We start from the raw sequence: 19,089 nt of genomic DNA on the forward strand, positions 1-19,089 counted from the left end.
ACGAGCCGCGCCGCGCGCGCCCGCGTGCTGCGCACTGCGCCTGCGTGACGCACGGCGCGCCCTCGCTGTGTTCCGGGTCGTGGCCGCGGGGGCGAGTCGCGTGGTCCATCCGGCTCACCTGCGGCAGGTGTGGGCGGCCTCGGCCCTAGGAGAACAGGGGTGTCTGGGGAAAATTCCTGTAAACCAGGTGATTCTGGAAACCTCGAGTCTTCCCCAGTATCTGGAGAAGAGCCATTGCTCTTCTGCGGAGAGGGCTTCCCCAGACTCGATCCCCCAGCTACAGCACCCCCTTCGTCCCGTGCCACCTCTTCCAGAAATAACGTATCTTGTTGTCTCTTGAAGCTGTTTACTGAGGACCCGCTGAATGTCAAGCTTTGTACCTAAGTTATCTCCCTTTCTGGAACAGCGGACAAGGTAGGCTCGCATTGTACAGACGTGGAGATAGACGTAGGGCCAGGTAGTTTCAGTGACGTGTGCAGGTATGGGGGTCGTTCTCGTTCACAGCTCTCCATTTAGAGCTGACATGCCTTCTTTGACTCCATCCGCAACGCACTTGATCCTAGTGGCTCAAAGGTTGTATCGATGGTGAATGGAAAAGCTGGAATCCAAGCCACAGCACGTCCATTCTGGACGAGGATATAGCCACGTCAGTGCTTGTGAAGGTTGGTTGCATGGATTTGGAACTCACCCAGGCCTGGCACAAGACAGACATGCAACCAGTATTCCCTTTCTCTTGGTTTTTCTGATGAGGTTCCTCTCCTGTTTCCTAGATGTTTAACTTGTTAGGTGATCATCACTGATTTGTCACCATAAAGTGTTCCTTTTTCTTATTACTATACAATGCTTTTTGCATATTAATTTGCTTTAACCGATATTAAAATGATATAGCCACATTCTATTGATCCATATGTCTTTATTCATATTTTAAACTTTTTTTTTTTTTTTGATTTTTCAAGGCAGAGTTCCCCATCTAGCCCAGGCTGACCTGGAATTCACTATGGCCTTAAACTCACAGCAATCCTACCTCTGCCTTCTGAGTGCTGGGATTAAAGCCATCACACCCTGTTTAGTTTTTTTTTTTTTAATTTTTTATGTTTTATTTTTATTTATTTGAGCGCAACAGAGAGAGAGAGAGAGAGAGAGAGAGAAGGAAAGAGGCAGAGAGCGATGGGCGTGCGAGGGCTTCCAGCCACTGCAAAGGAGCTCCAGACGCGTGCGTTTCCTTGTGCATATGGCTAACGTGGGTCCTGGGGAATCAAGCCTCGAACCAAGGTCCTTAGGCTTCACAGGCAAGTGCTTAACCGCTAAGCCATCTCTCCAGCCCCCCTGTTTAGTTTTTAAAAACCTTTTGATGTAATCTTGGTCCTAGCTCCTGGCTTTTTTTTTTTTTTTTTGGTCATTTTAATTTGAGACAAAGAGAAAGGGAGGAAGAAGAAGAAAGAGAATGAGTACACCAGGGCCTTGAGCCACTGCACATGAACTCCAGATGCATGTGCCACCTTGTGCATCTGGCTTATGTGGGGCCTGGAGAATCGAGCCTGGTATTTTAGGCTTCACAGGCAAACCTGTTGACAGCTAAGCCATCTCTTTAGCGCATAGCTCCTGGCTTTTAAGTGTTGTATAGATTTTCAAATATGTAATGTAACCCAGACCTCATCCTTAACCTCCAGGCTTGACTATTCAGCTGCCCATACTACTTGGGTACCCAGACTGCATCTCAAACTCCAGAATCAAAATTAGACTCTTAGCTGAGCATGATGTCACACACTTATCATCCTAGCACTTGGAAAATGGATACTGGAGGAGCAAGTCTTTGAGGCTAGCCTTGGCTACATGAGACTTTGTCTCAAAACAAATAAAAAAAATTGGGGCTTCTGAATCCTGTCTTCCTTAGTGGAATTCTTTCTCCCATCCCCTTCGCTTCTTCCCCTTTCTGAATGACACAACCATGTACCTAGATCTTGAAGCCAGGTCAGTTCATTTCTTCTTGTTCCTTCAGTTCCCTATAGCCAACATCTCAAGAGGCCATGTTTAGAGTCCAAAACATAACTTGACATCCCCTGTCCCTGCTGCCAACTCTGCCATCAGTCACCCTCAGCTTATATGGCCACAAGAGTAGGGGAAGCTTGGGAGATGACTCAGTAGGGAAAAGCAAAGCACACACTGTGCAAACATGACAGCTGTTAAAGCCAGCTGCTGTAGCATTTGTATCTATAATCTCAGGCCGCCTATGGCAAGTGGGAGGTTGAAACGAGAATTCCCAGAAGTTCGTAGGCCAGCTAGCCTGACATATGCAGCATTGACCAATAAGATTCACTGCCTTTCCCGGCATGGTGTCACCTGCCTTGAACCCCAGCACTTGGGAGACTGAGGTAGGAGGATTGCTGTGAGTTCAAGACCAGCTTGAGACTACATAATGAATTCCAGGTCAGCCTGGGCTAGAGACCCTGTCTCAAAAAATAACAACAACAAAGTACCCTGCCTCAAAGTAAAGGCAAGGACCAGCACCCAAGGTTATCTGTCTATGACCTCCACATGTGTGCTGTTGAGCACACACGCCCATATTCACACACAAAGATTTAAAGTAAAAATAAAAAAGATGGGCTGATCATATTACCTCCCAAGACCAAGGATTGTTTTAAAGGTATACAAGTCTAACCCAATCCGAGTTCAGGGCCTCTGTCAGTTTTAGCGTTAGCCAGCAGAGGTCTGCGCATGAATGAAGGCTCTCTCCCTGTCTCTGAAGTGGATTTTGCTTGATTATTCTCATTGACTCATTAATTCCTATAACTAGATGAAAGGACTAAGCTAACCATAAAAACTCCATTTTGTAAGCTGACCATAGGAACTCCATTTTGTTAAGCATTCTCCATATTGTTTATGTGCTTTTGTTAAAGGTATTTCCCTATAGCTGAGCCAACCAATAAAAAGTCAGATCCAAAAAAAAGATGGGCTGGAGAGATGGCTTAGCAGTTGGGGCACTTGCCTGCAAAGCCTAAAAAACAAGGTTTGATTCAACAGTATCCATATAAAGCCAGATGCACAATGTGGCACATGCATCTGTAGTTTGTTTGTAGTGTCTAAAGGCTCTGGCATGTCCATTCTCTCTCTGTCTCCCCCCTTGCAAGTAAATAAATAAAATATTTTTTAAAAATAGCCAGGGAAAGTCTGAGCATGGTGACACACTCCTTTAATCCCAGCACTTCAGAGGCAGAGGTAGGAGGATCACCATGAGTTCAAGGCCACCCTGAGACTACATAGTGAATTCCAGGTCAGCCTGAGCTAGAGTGAGACCATACCTTGAAAGAAAAAAAAAAAGTTGGGGGCTGGAGAGATGGCTTAGCGGTTAAGCGCTTGCCTGTGAAGCCTGAGGACCCCGGTTCGAGGCTCGATTCTCCAGGACCCACGTTAGCCAGATGCACAAGGGGGCACACGTGTCTGGAGTTTGGTTTGCAGTGGCTGGAGGCCCTGGCATGCCCATTCTCTCTATCTGCCCCTCTCTCTCTCTCTCTCTCTCTCTCTCTCTCTCTCTCTCTGTTGCTCTCAAATAAGTAAAAATAAAAACAAACAAAAAAAATTAAAAAAAAAAGTCGGGCATGGTGGCACATGCCTTTAAACTCAGAACTTGGATGGCAGAGGTAGGAAGATTGCTGTGAGTTCAAGGCCACCCTGAGACTACATAGAGAATTCCAGATCAGCCTGGACTAGAATTAGACCATACCTCAAAAAAACAATAATAATAATAATAATAATAATGGAGGATGAGGAGGAAGAAAAATACCCAGTGACTTGTCTGCTTCAGACCTTCCAGTGAATTATTTAACCATTTATAATAAAATCCAAATCTGTCGGGTGTGGTGGCGCACACCTTTAATCCCAGCACCCGGGAGGCAGAGGTAGGAGGATCGCTGTGAGTTCAAGGCCACCCTGAGACTCCAGAGTTAATTCCAGGTCAGCCTGGACCAGAGTGAGACCCTACCTCAAAAAAACAAAAAAATAAAAAATAAAATAAAATCCAAATCTATGACAGTGATGGATAGAGCCCTGCAGCTCCTTTGGCCCAGCCTCCAACTTCCTCTCAGATCCAAATCCACCCACCTCCCACTTACTGTGTTCCAATCAGAAGAAAGAATTATAGAATTCTGCCAGGATAATATTGGTAAATCATGGTAGGTAAATGCTCTACCACTGAGTTACTCTTTCTCTTCCCCTCTCTCTCTCTCTCTCCCCCTCTCTCTCTCTCTCTCTCTCTCTCTCTCTCTCTCTCTCTCTCTCTCACACACACACACACACACACACACACACACAAAGAGCTTTTGTTTAATTTTGTTTTTGTTTTTCGAGGTAAGGTCTTGCTAGTCCAGGCTGGACCTGGAATTAGTCTCAGGCTGGCCTTGAACTCACAGTGATCCTCCCACCTCAGCCTCCCAAGTGCTAGGATTAAAGGTATTGTACCACCACGCCCAGTCATACCCCCTTTTTACCACATTTTATTTGAGACAAGGTCTCACTAAGTTGTCCAGGCTGGCCTTGAGCTTGTGAGTCTCCTGCTTCAGCCTCTGAAGTAATAGGGATTATAGGACTTCATTACCAGGACCAGTTTTAGTTTTATTTTCGTTTTTTGAGGAAATGCATATTGTTTTTGTTTATTATACTGACAACATCTTTTTAAATTTCCACCAATAAGAGTTCCAGTTTCTCCACATTTTTGCCAGCACTGTTTTATTGATAACATCCATCTTGTTTTGTTTTGCTTTTATTGATTTATATTTCTCTAATGATTAGTGGTGCTGAACATCTTCTTAAATGTTTGTTGGCCATTTATGCATCTTTGAAGAAACATCTAAATCTTACTTTTTTGTGGGATGGGGAGGCATTAAGGCTGGTATTCATTCTGTAGTCCTGGGCTGGCCTTGAACTCAGTAATACACCTACCTCTGCCTCATGAGTGCTGGGATTGTCTGAAACTTACTTTTTTTAAAAAAAATAATTTTTTCAGTGCCAGGTGTGGTGGCACACACCTTTAATCCCAGCACTTGGGAGGCCCAGGTAGGAGGATTGCCATGAGTTTGAGGCCACCTTGAGACTCCATAGTGAATTCCAGGTCAGCCTGGGCTAGAGTAAGACCCTACCTTGAAAAAAAAATTTTTTTTCAATATTTATTTCTTTATTTGCAAGCAGAGAGAGAGAGAGAATAAGTGCACCAGGGCCCCTAGCTACAAAAGAATTCCAGATGTATTTATCACTTTGTGCATCTGGCTTTATGTAGGTATTAGAGTATTGAACCCTGGCTTTTCAGGCAAATGCCTTGACTGTTAAACAATCTTTTCAGCCCTTACTTTTAATGGAATAATTTAGGAATAAGGTAGATGTGGCTCACACTTGGGAAGATGAAGCAAGAGGATTGCCTCAAGTTCAAGGCTAGCCTAGGCTACATAGCGAGTTCCAGGCCAGCTTGGTTTATATATCAAGACTCCATCTCAAAACACCACAGAAAAATTATAATGTAAAAATTATCCTTGATTTTTAAAAATCTTTGTGGTTAAAAAACATAAGCACATAGGTTTGGGGAGATGGCTTAGTGGTTAAGGTGTTTGGCTGTAAAGCCAAAGGACCGAGGATCGATTCCCTAGGACCCCCATAAGACATATGCACAAGGTGGTGCATGCATCTGGAGTTGGTCTGTGGTGGCTGGAGGCCCTGATGCACTATTCTCTCTCTCTCTCTCAAATAAGTAAACAAATAAATAAAGATTAAAACGAACTAAACTAACAAAATAGTCAGACATGGTGGCGCACGCCTTTAATCCCAGCACTTGGGGGACACAAGTAGGAGGATCACTGAGTTCAAGGCCACCCTGAGACTACAGAGTGAATTCCAGGTCAGCCTGGCCTAGAGCAAGACCCTACTTCAAAAAACCAAAAAATAAAATAAAGCACATAGCCAGACGTGGTGGTACACACCTTTAACCTCAGCACTTAGGAAGTTGAGGTAGGAGAATCACTGTGAGTTCAAGTACTGCCTCAGACTATGTTGTGAATTCCAGGTCAGCCTGGGCTAGAATAAGACCCTACCTTGAAAAACCAAAAACAAAAAGCCACATATAACATAAAATTTACTATCTTCACCATGTCTAAGAGTCCAGACCAATAAGTACATTGACATTGTTGTGTAACTAGTTCCCAGAATCTTCCATTTTGAAAAACTAAACTCTATACCCATTAAATGTTTGGTTGACTTTGATATGTCATTTTATTTGATCTTTATGCCTCCTCCTTTCTCCCTTTCTTCCCTCCCTCCCTCCCTCCCTCCTTTCTTTCTCCCCCCCCCCCTCTCTCTCTTTCTTTCTTTCTTTCCTAATGTGGGTGTGTGAAGTGTCTGGACCAGCAGAACTGAAGGAACCCAAATTGAGAAGCCAATCTACTGAGTAATGACTCCATTTGTGAGGAGAAACAATCTCACTGTGTAGCCCATTTTGGCCATGCTCTTATGACCCTCCTGCCTCAGCCTCCCAAGTCCTTAGATTACAAGCATGCACCCTGAGGCCCAGCAATATATATGTATGTAATGCATGTGTATATATATGTGTGTGTGTATATTATTTATTTTGGTTTTTCACGGTAGGGTCTCACTCTGGCCCAGGCTGACCTGGAATTCACTATATAGTCTCAGGATGGCCTTGAACTCACAGGGATCCTCCTACCTCTGCCTCCCCAAATACTGGGCTTCATGGCATACACCATCACACCTGGCGTGTACGTGCTCTCATGCTCTCTCGCTCTCGCGCTCACTCTCCCTCCCCCCCTCTACGTGTGTGTGTGTGTGTGTGTATACACATATACACATACACATATGTAAATTTTTATTTATTTGAGAGAGAGGGAGAATGGGTATACCAGGGCCTCCAGCCACTACAAACGAACTCCAGATGCATATGCCACAATGTGCATCTAGCTTACTTGGGTTCTGGGAAATTGAACCTGGGTCTTTAAGTGTCCCAGACAAGTACAAGTGCCTTAACCACTAAACCACTCTGCAGCCATATATATAACTTTTATTTATTTATTTGAGAAAGATATACATAGAGTAAGAGAGAATGGGCATGTCAAGGCCTCCAGGTGCTACAAAGAAACACTCCAGATTTATATATCACCTTGCCCATCTGGCTTATGTGGGCCCTTGGGAATTGAACCTGGGTCCTTTGGCTTCCCAGGCAAACCTACTTAACCACTAAGCTGTCTGTCCAGCCACATATATGTGTGTGTGTGTATATATATTATTGATTTTTCAAGGTAGTGTCTCACTAGCCCAGGCTGAACAATTTCTCTCTTTTCTAAATATTTTACCAAAGATATATGGATAGGTAGATATAGATATTAAAAACAAAAAATAGGCTATTTGAGAATAAAAATATTTTAAAGTGGGCTACTCTCATGTATTTATGTATCTTTCAAGTTATACGATTGTTTCAGGTCAACTTCATGGCTGTTGTTGAGTCAAAGGAAACTTCCTATTTGCTCCCTCCAAACCCTGAGGACTGGGAAAAGCAAGGCATCCCTGACTTTGTCTATGGGCAGAAGGAACTCACTATGGAAGGGATTCACTGGCCCAGGAATGCACCCGGCGCCCTGGACACACTGCCAGTGTCTCGCTTTGACTCTGCCCTTCTCTCCGCCTGGAGGCAGCGAGTGGAGCTGGGGTTGTTTCGCTACCGCCTGGGGGAACTGCAGACCCGAATCCTCCCAGGTTCTGTGGGGTTTGTAGCTCAGCTGAATATAGAACGAGGGGTGCAGAGGAGGCAACCTCAGAACATCAAGAGTGTGAGACAGGCCTTTGATCCTGAACAGTTTAACTTCAATAAAATCCGACCTGGAGAGGTCCTCTTCCGTCTGCACCCGGAGCCAAATGGCCAGGCTGTTCTTGAGCAAGAGGACATTCTAGTGGTAATTAATGTCAGCCCCCTGGAGTGGGGCCATGTGCTGCTGGTTCCTGAGCCTGCTCGGGGGCACCCTCAACGCCTGCTACCTGGTGTGCTGCGAGCGGGGCTCGAGGCTGTGCTACTAAGCTTGCACCCTGGCTTCCGGGTGGGCTTCAACAGCCTGGGGGGCTTGGCCTCTGTGAACCACCTTCACCTGCATGGCTATTACCTGGCTCACAGACTGCCCGTGGAGGGGGCACCAAGCACACCCCTGGATCCAGAGGGCCATATGCATCTGCTGCAGGCCTTCCCAGCCCCTGGCTTCCTCTTTTACACCAGTGGGTCAGGGCCTGACTTGGAATCCTTGATTAGCAGGGTATGCCGGGCAACTGACTATCTGAGTGACCATGAGATTGCACACAACTTGTTTATAACCCGAGGATCTCCACCTGGAAAGCCATCACCTTCCTCGCCCCTCACAGGAGTCCGGGTAATTCTGTGGGCCCGGAAGTCCAGCTTTGGAATAAAGGAAAGTGGGGCTTTCAATGTTGCCCTGTGCGAGCTGGCTGGACACCTCCCTGTCAAGACGTCTCAAGATTTCAGCAGCTTGACGGAGGAAGTGGCCGTGGCTCTCATTCAGGACTGTCTGCTGCCCCAGGACCAGGCAGATGATGTGCAGGCAGCTCTGTTGGCTCTAATGGTCCCAGAAGAACTGTGATCTTTCTCCAGGATCTGCTCTCTGATCTGAGGCCCTTTCCCTAGGGGTATTCCTCATGGCCATTTGGGCATTTCTTTCTATGACTGCCTTCCTGCTTCTCTTAGTCTAAGAAGGATAAAGGAAACTAATTAGTGGGCTCTTGTGAAGGGAATTGTAAAGCCAGTACATGTGTTCTCATGGATGTTTCTGCTTCTTCTCACCTCTTAGACAAGCTCCAAGGGTAGCAAGAGTGAGAGTTGAATTCACGCTCCTGACTTGATATATGGACCTGTTCTTGACTCTGACAGTTCATAAATGTGTCTGTCATGGAGCGATTACTGCTACTTCCTCACTTATCTTTGCTGTACCTCCTTTGCCCACCACTGATTTTTGTTTGTTTGTTTTTCAAGGCAAGGTTTTGCTCTAGCCCAGGTTGACCTGGAATTCACTATGTATTCTCAGGCTGGCCTTGAACTCATGGTGATCCTCCTACCTCTGCCTCCCAAGTGCTGGGATTACAAGCTTGTACCAACCACACCTGACTTGAATTTTTTAAAATAGTTATTTTTTAATATTTTATTTTTATTTATTTATTTGAGAGAGGGGAAGTGGGAGAGAGAATGGGAGAATGGGCACGCCAGGCTTTCAGCCATTGGCAAATAAACTCCAGTTGCATGTGCCACCTTGTGCATCTGGCTTACATGAGTCCTAGGGAATCAAACCAAGGTCCTTTGGCTTTGCAGGCAAGCACCTTAACTACTAAGCCAGCTCTCCAGCCCTTAAATATTTATTTTTATTTATGAGAGAAAGAGGAAGAGAATAGGAATATCAGGGCCTCTTGCCACTGCAAACAAACTCCATATGCAAGCGCCACCGTGTGCATCTGGCTTCCATGGGTTCTGGTTCATTCGGCTTCACAGGCAAGCACCTTAATGGCTAAGCCATCTCTCCAGCACAACTTTTTTTTTTTTTAAATAAATAGATAGGGTCTGGCTATGTTGCTGATGTTGGCCTCACACTCCTGGGATCTATCCTATCCTCCCAAGTAGCTGGGGTGCCAGGTTCCTGCCACCACACCTGGCTTTACCCATCACTGATTTCTATTTCTTTGTCCCTTCTTACTTTATAGGCCTTCTTCATCCCCTGAAAATTCAGCTTGACTTTTCTTCCAGGTCCCAATCAGAGTTAATGACCTTTCTCATCATCTAATGTGAAATCAGTGTCATCAGCTTTGAAGGTGTGATCTGCTAGGAGTAGTGAATTCAAGGCCAGGCACAGTGGCATACGCCTTTAATCCAGGATAGCCGTGAGTTCAAGGCCACCCTGAGAGTACATAGTGAAATCCAGGTGGTGCCTTTAATGCTTCCCTTAACACAGTGGAGGGACGGGCTGGAGAGATGGCTCTGTGGTTAAAGGTGCTTGCTTATAAAATGGAGGGATGGGGGCTTACTCATCCAAGGTCAAGGTCGGGCAGCCAATAGAAGCCAGAATCTAAGCTGGGACAATGTATGGTTGTGAGCTTCTCTCCTCAGTCAGCAGCTCCCATGATGAGTAGTGTCCTCCTGGGATCTTTCCTAGGAACTTCTCGGTTCCTCATGATGTAGGCTTCCCAGTAAATCTAGAACAAAGCCTGCAACTGAGTCAATCTGGGAGATATTTAAAAATCTCTTGCTGAGGTCTGGAGAGTTGGCTTAGTGGTTAAGGTGCTTGCCTGTGAAGCCTAAGGACCCAGGTTCAATTCTCCAGGTCCCACATAAGCCAGATGCACAAAGTGGCATGTGTCTGGAGTTCATTTGCAATGGCTAGTGAGAGGCCCTGGTGCACCCATATTCTCTCTCTCTCTTTCTCTCCTATCTCTTTTTCTCTCCTCTCTCTCCCTGTCCCTTTCTGTCTAAATAAAAACAAAGAAACTTTCAAAACAACTTATTTATTTAAAAAATTATTTTAAAAACTTGCCGAGTCAGGCCAGGCGACATGCACCTGTAATCTCCCACTTGGGGGTGGAGGCAGGTTTGCCACAAGACCAAACTCAGCCTAAACCACATAGCAAGACCCTGTCTAAATAAAGAGAACCAAAAACATGAGGCTGAGAAGATGGGTCAATGATTAAAAGCACTTGGTTGCAAAGCCTGCCAGCCCAGGTTCAATTCTGAAGCCACTCATGTAAAGATGGATGCAAGAAGTGGCTGAACTGGGTGTGGTGGTGCACTTGGGAGGCAGAGGCAGGAGGATCGCTGACAGCTCAAGGCCACCCTGAGACTACTTAGTGAATTCCAAGACAGCCTGGGCTAGAGTGGTACCTCGAAAAACCAAAACAAGTAAATTAATAAAGTGGTTCAGTCTGGCATTTGTTTGCAGCGTGCACACACACACAGATGCACATGCAAATATATACATATTTTTTATATATATACACACACACATATAGGCACACCAGGGCCTCCAGCCACTGCAGACCTGGTTTACATGTGTCCTGGGAAGTTGAACCTGGGTCCTTTGGCTCTGTGGGCAAGCAGCTTAACCACTGATGCATCTCTCCAGCCCGATATCTATACACATAATACAATGGCTCAGTGGTTAAAAGTGCTTGCTTGCAAAAACAAAATTTCATTGCTAAACTGGCTCCGAACTCAGCGATCCTACTTCTGTATCCCAAATGCTGGGATTAAAAACGTGCGCCACCACAGCTGGCAACATGTCTGATTTTTTTATTTTTGTTTTTTTTTTTTTTGAGATAGGGTCTTGCTCAAGACCAGGCTGACCTGGAATTTACTATGTAGTCTCAGGATGGCCTTGAACTCATGGTGATCCTCCTACCTGTGCCTCCCGAGCAGTGGGATTAAAGTCGTGCGCCACCACACTCCGCAGGTTGTCTTCTTAAAAAACGGAATTAATTTTTTTTTTTTCGAGGTAAAGTCTCACTCTAGCCCAGGCTGACCTGGAATTTACTCTAGCCTCAGGGTGGCCTTGAACTCACGGCAATCCCCCTACCTCTGCTGGGATTAAAGGCGTGCGTCACCACGCCCGGCCAGAATAAATGTTTTGTTTTGTTTTTTTAATGAATAATGAGTGACAGGGTTGCGTTTTGTGGCGGTAGCTAGCAGAATTCAAAGTTAAAGGTTAATGTCAGCTGCAGGAGGTGATAAGTGACAGGGCAATGAAGTCTTATTTCGGTTGATAGAGCTGCATTTTTTGGAAGGGACATGTCTCAGGGCTGTCCCTGATGAGGGTGTAAACTGTGCACATATAGCATGATTTTTAAAATACAGACGAATTGCAAGCAGTAATTTGTCCCCAACACAGCCTTCTTAGCCCTTTGGTTCAAGGAAAGACAGGGTGTAAATTTTAACCCGCTGGTGCCAAAGCGGAAGGACTACAAACCCCACAATGCACAGCGAGTTGCACGTCTTTCGCACCGTCAGCCCAACCTGGAAAAAGCCATCAGCAAGCAGCGCCAGGCCTCCAAGTGGGTGTGGTTTCTAGGAACGCCACGCCCACCGGCCGAACGCTACTCCAATGGGAGCCGCCTTCGTGTCCATGGCGACGGAGGCGGTCATCAGTTTTCTTAAGGAGGCGCCGCCGCCGCCAGCATCTGCGAGCTAGGAATTAACATAGAGGGGGAGCGGGCTCCCCCTCGCGACGGCGGGGTCCGACTGTCCTGTGGAACGAAGAGACGGTCCCGGAAGCCCAGCAACGCCCGGGAGGAGGCGCAGCGGGCGAGGGGCGGCCATGAGCGAGCCGCTGAGCCCAGCCCCTGGCCGCTAGGGGCAGCTTCAGCAGCCCCTCAGCTGTCCTCGAAACCGTGGTGGGCAACGTCGGCCGTTGGCTCCCTGTTTGCCAACAGAGCCCGAGGGTCTTAGCCTTCAGGCGCCTGACCCCGGTGTATACACATGGGGAGACCGAATCCTGGCATGGGAAAGAAGGGCCTTTGATCCTCCGCTGTATTTTAAACAAAGATCCCCCACAGCTCTCTTCCCACACAGGAACAAAAGGAACGAGCGGTGGTCATGGTTCCCGCCGCCTCCTCCTGCATGCACAGCAATGTGTTCTTGTATGGGCCAGTGTGAGCCGAGATACCTGGGACTTTTTTAGTCGAGTCAGGGACCCTACATCTCGCCAGCCATCTCATGCACCCATTTTCCCCACTCCACACTACTTGGAAATATCCTGTTCCACAGAGGGAATTGTTCTGAAGGGGCAACAACAACATTCCTTTCTGCTTCGGGTGGATTTCTGATAAATATTTCACTTCCACCCTTAGAATGTAAGAGGATGGAGCCGAGTACCTGTAAGACCAATGAATCTGAGGAAGAAGACTATGTTGAGGAAGAGGAATCTGAGGAGGAGTGTGTTAAAGAGGACGCTACCACCCCTTCTAACTCTTCGCAGCAACCCGTTGCAAAGGCGGACTCCTATAAGGAATTTGAGAGTGGGGTTACCTTATCCATTGTAACCAAGAAATTTCCAAAGAAAATCATAGCTGCAACCGACCCAGTTGATGTAGAAGTTGGGAGGAGAAAGAGAAAGCGGAAACGCAGGTATCTTTGCCTGAACCCCTCATCAGCCTGGGTCCAGAGACTCTCACCCTTTGGCCTCTCATAGGCATTGATAGGTTAGGTCCTAAGCTCTTCAATTTAGACTCCAAAAGAGGAGAGGAGAGCCAGGCCTTATGCCAAACCCGTAATCCCAGCGCGGAGAAGGCTGAGCTAGGATTGCTGTCGTGAATTTGTTGGTTATCTCTTCATCTGGGTGCCTGGCTGTCCTAGCTCTGTCCTTCCTTCCTACTCTTGCCTGATTTCTGGTCTTTCTCTGTTCCAGACCCCTGGCCATCAACTTGACCAACTGCAAGTATGAAAGTGGTAAGCACTGGGCACATCACTCACACCACTGTGTCTGTGAGGTCTATTAACCAGGGGACAGAGTTCCAATCAAGCAAGCTCCCAGATCTTGAATGCTACCTAGAAGGAATGGAGCCTACACTGAGGTTCCTAGGTGACCCTGGATCAGCCACTGGTTGCTGAGATGTAGTTGGAAGTTAATGTTACCACAGGGGAGAGTATCCCCATGATTAGCTAACAAGAAAACATAGGGGGCTGGCATGTAGCTTAGTTATAGAGTGCTTGCCTAACATGCATAAGACACTGGGTTTACTCTCCAGTGCTACATAAACTGGGCACAGACAAAGGCAGGAAGATTCAAAGTTCAAGGTCATCCTGGGCTACACACAGAGTTTGAGGCCAGTTTGAGCTACATGAGACTATGTCTCCCCCCCCCCCAAAAAAAAGAAAGAAAAGAAATAGGGCACAGTGGCACACACCCTTAGTCCCAGCACTTGGGAGGCAGAGGTAGGAGGATCATCATGAGTTCAAGGCCACCCTGAGAATACATAGTGAATTCCAGGTCAGCCTAAGCTAGAGTGAGACCCTATCTTGAAAAAAAAAAAGTCATCAAAGTCATTTTTACTCTACCTTTCCTAGATTTTAGCAGACTCAAAGAAAAGTTAAAACAATGTTTGTTTGTTTGTTTTTATTTATTTGAGAGACAGAAAGAGGAAGAGGCAGATAGAGAGTGAGCACGCCAGGGCCTTCAGCCACTGCAAACGAACTCCAGACACATGCGCCACCCTGTGCATTGGGCTTATGTGGGTCCTGGGGTCTCAAACCTGGGTTCTTCGGCTCTGTAGGCAAGCGCCTTAACCACTAAGCTATCTCTACAGCCCCCAAAACAATGTTTTTGAAGAGTTGAGGGTTATAGCTCAGTGACAGAGCACTTGCACTGGCATGTGCCCTGGGTTTAATCCCTAGCACCACAAAAACAAAACAATGGTGTTTTTTGTTTTGTTTTGTCCCAAGAATTTGGTTTAACAATTAAAAATAAACCCATAGCTAGGTTAGGGTTCTTCTTCCTTGCCTCTCCTCTCCATTGGCATCTATGCAAGGGACCATCCAGAGGTTAAATGTCAGTGCAGTCCCTACCTCGAGTCAGCTGTGCAGGCCAGAGACTGTCCTGACGGAGAGGAGCAGAGGGCCTGGCTCTTGTCTTCTCCACCACGTATCTTGAAAGGGCCTGACAGCCTCATGAACTTGGAAACTTAGATGCTAAGGTAAGAACCACCTCCCTTTTCATTCTGCTCTCTGGTCAAGTCTGTTCCTTCCCTGATCCAGCTAGAGTTCTAGGGCTCGTGGCTGGAGCCCAGACTGGCAGCACTGATCTCTTTATTTCTACAGTGCGCCGGGCAGCCCAAATGTGTGGCCTGAAGGAGGTAAGAGAGGATGAAGAATGGACTGTGTACTGGACAGACTGTTCTGTCTCATTGGAACGAGTCATGGACATGAAGAGGTTTCAGGTACCAATGTCCTGGCCCAAGATTCAAAATGAGCACTCCCACTCTCTCTGCCCTGGCACCTGAGACTTTCTGTTCTGTAAACGAGAAAGGCCACTCCAAGGGTCTTCTGCTCCAATAAAAATACCCTCCTCTCGGCTGTCTTCTGGCACCTGAAGGAAGTATTGGATGAGCACATTATTTGTTCTACCTGGGGCATCTGTGACTAGCCAGCCTCCACTAGTGCAAGTGGAGCCCATCTCTGGGAGAGGAGCACGAGGCGCCGTAAAAGCTAATAGCAGAGGGCTAGGGGTAGATAGCTCAAGTGGTAGAGTGCTTGCCAAGTTATACACAAGGAGTTGAGTACCATTCCCAGCATCTAAAAAATAAAAAAATAAAAGCTAACAGTAGGGTCAGCTGAGTGATCCAGTCATCATCTACAATCAAAATAGGTAGTAGAGAAAACAAGAGCCATAAATTCAATGTCTTAAAACCATTCAGAGACAATGTGGGGAGGGGGGCTGGAGAGATGGCTTAGTGGTTAAGGCACTTGCCCACAAGGCCAGAGGACCCAGGTTCAATTCCCCAGGACCCATGTAAGCCAGATGCATAAGGTGGTGCATGTATCTGGAGTTTGTTTCCAGAGGCTGGAGGCCCTGGCATGCCCATTCTCTCTTTCTGTCTGTCTCTCTGTGTCTGACTCACTCTCTCTCAAATATATACATACATATATATGTGTGTATATATGTGTGTGTGTGTGTGTGTGTATTATTTGAGACAATGTGGGAGGGACAGGCATGGTAAGCCATTCCTATAATCCCAGCACTTGGGAGGTAGATGCAAGAAGACCAAGAGTTCAAGGCTAACATGGGCTATATGAGATCCTGTCTGGGTGTGGGGGCTGCAGTGGGTGCAAGACTGTAATAACGGCACTCAGCAAACTGAGGCAGGGGGATGGTGAGTCTCAAGCCAGCCTGGCTCAACAACAAAAAGAGTGTGGGGTCCTGCCTGCTGAAGCCATGTAGAGCTTAATGATGGTGACAGATACAGTTATAAAGAATGAGGGCTGGAGAGATGGCTTAGCGGTTAAGCGCTTGCCTGTGAGGCCTAAGGACCCCGGTTGGAGGCTCGGTTCCCCAGGTCCCACGTTAGCCAGATGCACAAGGGGGCGCACGCGTCTGGAGTTCGTTTGCAGAGGCTGGAAGCCCTGGCACGCCCATTCTCTCTCTCTCCCTCTATCTGTCTTTCTCTCTGTGTCTGTCGCTCTCAAATAAATAAATAAATAAATAAATAATTTTTTAAAAAATTCTGCTAAAAAAAAAAAGAATGAGTCAGTTGGTGGGTGATTTCTTCATTATAAGAACATCGTAAGTGTACAAAACTCAGATGTCTATGATGTCACTAGGTGGTATAATCTTATAGGCCACCACACATGTAGTCTGTCATTAAATGAAATGTCATTGTACATTGCATGGCTAATTAAGTTGTAGGCTTATATGGGGGGCGGGGATGAATGGAGGACAGTGTAACCTGTCACACAACTAGCTTTAAGAGAGGAGTCAGGGAGATAGCAGGTGCTAAGTGCTGAAAAACTTAAAAAAAAAAAAAAAAAAGCCAGGCATGATGGTGCACACCTTTAATCCCAGCACTCAGGAGGCAAAAGTAGAAGGATCGCCATGAGTTCGAAGCCACCCTGAGACTCCATAGTGAATTCCAGGTCAGCCTGAGCTACAGTGAGACCCTACCTTGAAAAAAAAAAAAAAAAAGGCATGCAGAGTGCAGTAGTCAGATGGGGGAAATAGTAACAGCTTTGAGAACTGTGCGTTAGTCAGACACTGTTGAGGTTTCGTGTTTTTTTTTTCCTTGTTTTGACGTGTGTTATACACGTAGTATGTGGCATGCTATTGTATGTTTGTGCAGATGTGTGTATGTGCTATATACACACATATGGAGGTCAAAGGAGACTGTTAAGGGTCCTCCTCTCGCGCTCTTCTGTGTTACTTCCTTGACACAGAGTTTCTGAACCTGGAGCTGGCATATTTCTGTCAGATCAGCTGACCAGCAAGCCTGTTCCCCCAACCCCTGCCTCCTCAGGTCTGGGCCTCAGGTTTGTCTGGCCACACCCTCCTTTTTGCATGGGTACTGAGGGTCAAACTCAGTCCCTCTTCAGGCCTTGATGCTTGTGATGCCTATACTCACTGAGCCACCTTCCTGACCCTAATAAGTGTTTTTATGTTGTTATTTCATTAAATCCTTAGAAACATGTGAGTAGCAAATATTCCTTTGTTAAAAGAGGATACTGAGGACTAGAGATGACTCGGTATCTAGGAAGCTTTTTTTTTTTAAAGGTAGGGTTTTGCTCTAGCCCAGGCTGACCTGGAATTCACTATGTAGTCTCAGGGTGGCCTCGAACTCACAGCGATCCACCTACTTCTGCCTCCAAAGTGCTGGGATTAAAGGTGTTTGCCACCACACCCCACTTAAGAAGTTTTTATTAATCATTGTTATTTTTTGGTTCTGTCATGCATCATTATTCTTTCTTTTGAGGGGAGGAGAGAGAGTTCTGAGAATTGAACCTAGGGTCTCATGCATGTTAGGCAAACTATCTTCCAGTGAGCTACATCCCAGCCTGCATCATTGCTCTTATAGGCCTATTTCTGGCAGACAGAGAACTATGAGAAAGTGGCTAGAATACCCCAAGTTATAGCTATTCCAAACTCTTCTAGCTGCCCTTCCTTTCCCAATGTTGTGATATGTGTTGGGTAGAGACCATGGAGGGGTTTCTTACCCACCTTAGAAATCTTCCTGTTTTTACCCTGCTGACCTTCACTTCTCCCTGATCTTCCCAGTCCCCCTGCTCAGTTTCCCCGGATGCCCTGGCCACAGGAAATGTCCCTTACTGTGTGTGTGTGGGAGGGTGGGCAGTATAACCAACTGGCTCTGTTTCAGAAAATCAACCACTTCCCCGGCATGACAGAAATCTGCCGTAAAGATCTACTGGCTCGGAACCTCAACCGCATGCAGAAGCTCTACCCTACGGAGTACAACATCTTCCCGCGCACCTGGTGCCTCCCTGCAGAGTGAGTGAACCAACGGGAAGAGGGGCGGGATGAGGGGTCTGAGCTCCCTCCAGCCTCTAGTCTTGTGACCTGGCGTGTCTCAGAGGGATGAAAGAGGACTAAGAAAGTTTCAGCTGCTCAGAGCAAAGTGGGTCTGAGGCTGAGTGTTCCAAGAGAAGCATGGCCTAGATAGCAGGAAGATGGCCACGGGGCCCCAGGGCAGCTAGAATGGACAGAAATTTTTTGACTAGCCTCTCTCTGCACATAGCTATGGGGACTTCCAGTCCTACGGTCGTCAGAGGAAAACCCGCACTTATATCTGCAAGCCAGATAGTGGCTGTCAGGGGCGTGGGATCTTCATCACCCGAACCCCCAAGGAGATCAAGCCAGGAGAGCATATGATCTGCCAGCAGTACATCTCCAAGGTGAAGGCTGCCTCTGGACCACCAGGCCCTTCCTTCCCTGCACTGGGGTGTCTTGTCTCCTAAGCCAGGGCAGAGGCTGATTATGGGCTCCCACCCTTCTGTTGTCCCTAGTATTCTGCAGCAAAGTGGAGCTGTGATTCAGAGCCAGTCTGCCTGGATTTGAGTCTCGGTTTTTCTACCTCCCAGACATGTGATCTTGGGCAGTTTTCTTATCCTTTCCTTGCCTCATTCCTCACTGTTAAATGGGAAAAAAAAAATAGTAACTACTTTATATGGTTATTGTGAGGATTTGATGAGTTATGTATTTGAAGCACAGCATAGTGCACCTACTTAAACACTTCAGAAGTTCATTATTATTCCTTCTGGATGTGCATGCTTTTAGCCCTTCCTCATTGATGGATTCAAGTTTGACATGAGAATCTATGTTCTGATCACTTCCTGTGACCCTCTCCGGATCTTCATGTATGAGGAGGGCCTGGCCCGTTTTGCTACCATGCGCTATGTGGAGCCCAGTCATAATAACCTGGTGAGGCGGCAGAGTGGCACTCTTTTCTTTCCATTACCATAAGTGTTGAGCTTCTAGCATGAGGCAGAAAACTTTTCACCCAATCCTAAATAAGGAAGCCAGTGAGACCCACATTACCTGGCTGTGGGGAGAATACTTACTG

The 19,089-nt window shown here is 46.7% G+C and overlaps 2 protein-coding genes across 2 annotated transcripts in view; both read left to right on the plus strand.

The window, feature by feature from the left end:
* The first annotated feature begins 280 nt into the window (after positions 1-280).
* Gdpgp1 (GDP-D-glucose phosphorylase 1) lies at positions 281-9,109 on the plus strand. The gene is made up of 2 exons (XM_004658192.2): positions 281-414; positions 7,473-9,109. Exon 2 carries the CDS (start codon positions 7,482-7,484, stop codon positions 8,634-8,636), a length of 1,155 nt encoding a protein of 384 aa, XP_004658249.2. The 5' UTR covers positions 281-414; positions 7,473-7,481; the 3' UTR covers positions 8,637-9,109.
* The window catches only part of LOC101601907 (tubulin polyglutamylase TTLL13), a 30,241-nt gene continuing 11,509 nt past the window's right edge, over positions 358-19,089 (plus strand). Inside the window, exons 1-7 of the mRNA XM_004658193.2 lie at positions 358-414; positions 12,877-13,153; positions 13,434-13,474; positions 14,843-14,961; positions 17,887-18,017; positions 18,265-18,421; positions 18,804-18,947. Coding sequence (XP_004658250.1) covers positions 12,888-13,153; positions 13,434-13,474; positions 14,843-14,961; positions 17,887-18,017; positions 18,265-18,421; positions 18,804-18,947 — 858 coding nt within the window. The 5' untranslated portion in view covers positions 358-414; positions 12,877-12,887. The remainder of the gene's footprint in view (positions 415-12,876; positions 13,154-13,433; positions 13,475-14,842; positions 14,962-17,886; positions 18,018-18,264; positions 18,422-18,803; positions 18,948-19,089) is intronic.

This window comes from Jaculus jaculus, chromosome 3 (genome assembly GCF_020740685.1).
Source record: "Jaculus jaculus isolate mJacJac1 chromosome 3, mJacJac1.mat.Y.cur, whole genome shotgun sequence".
In the NCBI taxonomy this organism is placed as follows: Eukaryota; Metazoa; Chordata; class Mammalia; order Rodentia; family Dipodidae; genus Jaculus; species Jaculus jaculus.

Bases quoted from the DNA above. Each gene is read 5' to 3' on its own strand.
- Gdpgp1 (XM_004658192.2), top strand. From the start codon at position 7,482: ATGGCTGTTGTTGAGTCAAAGGAAACTTCCTATTTGCTCCCTCCAAAC.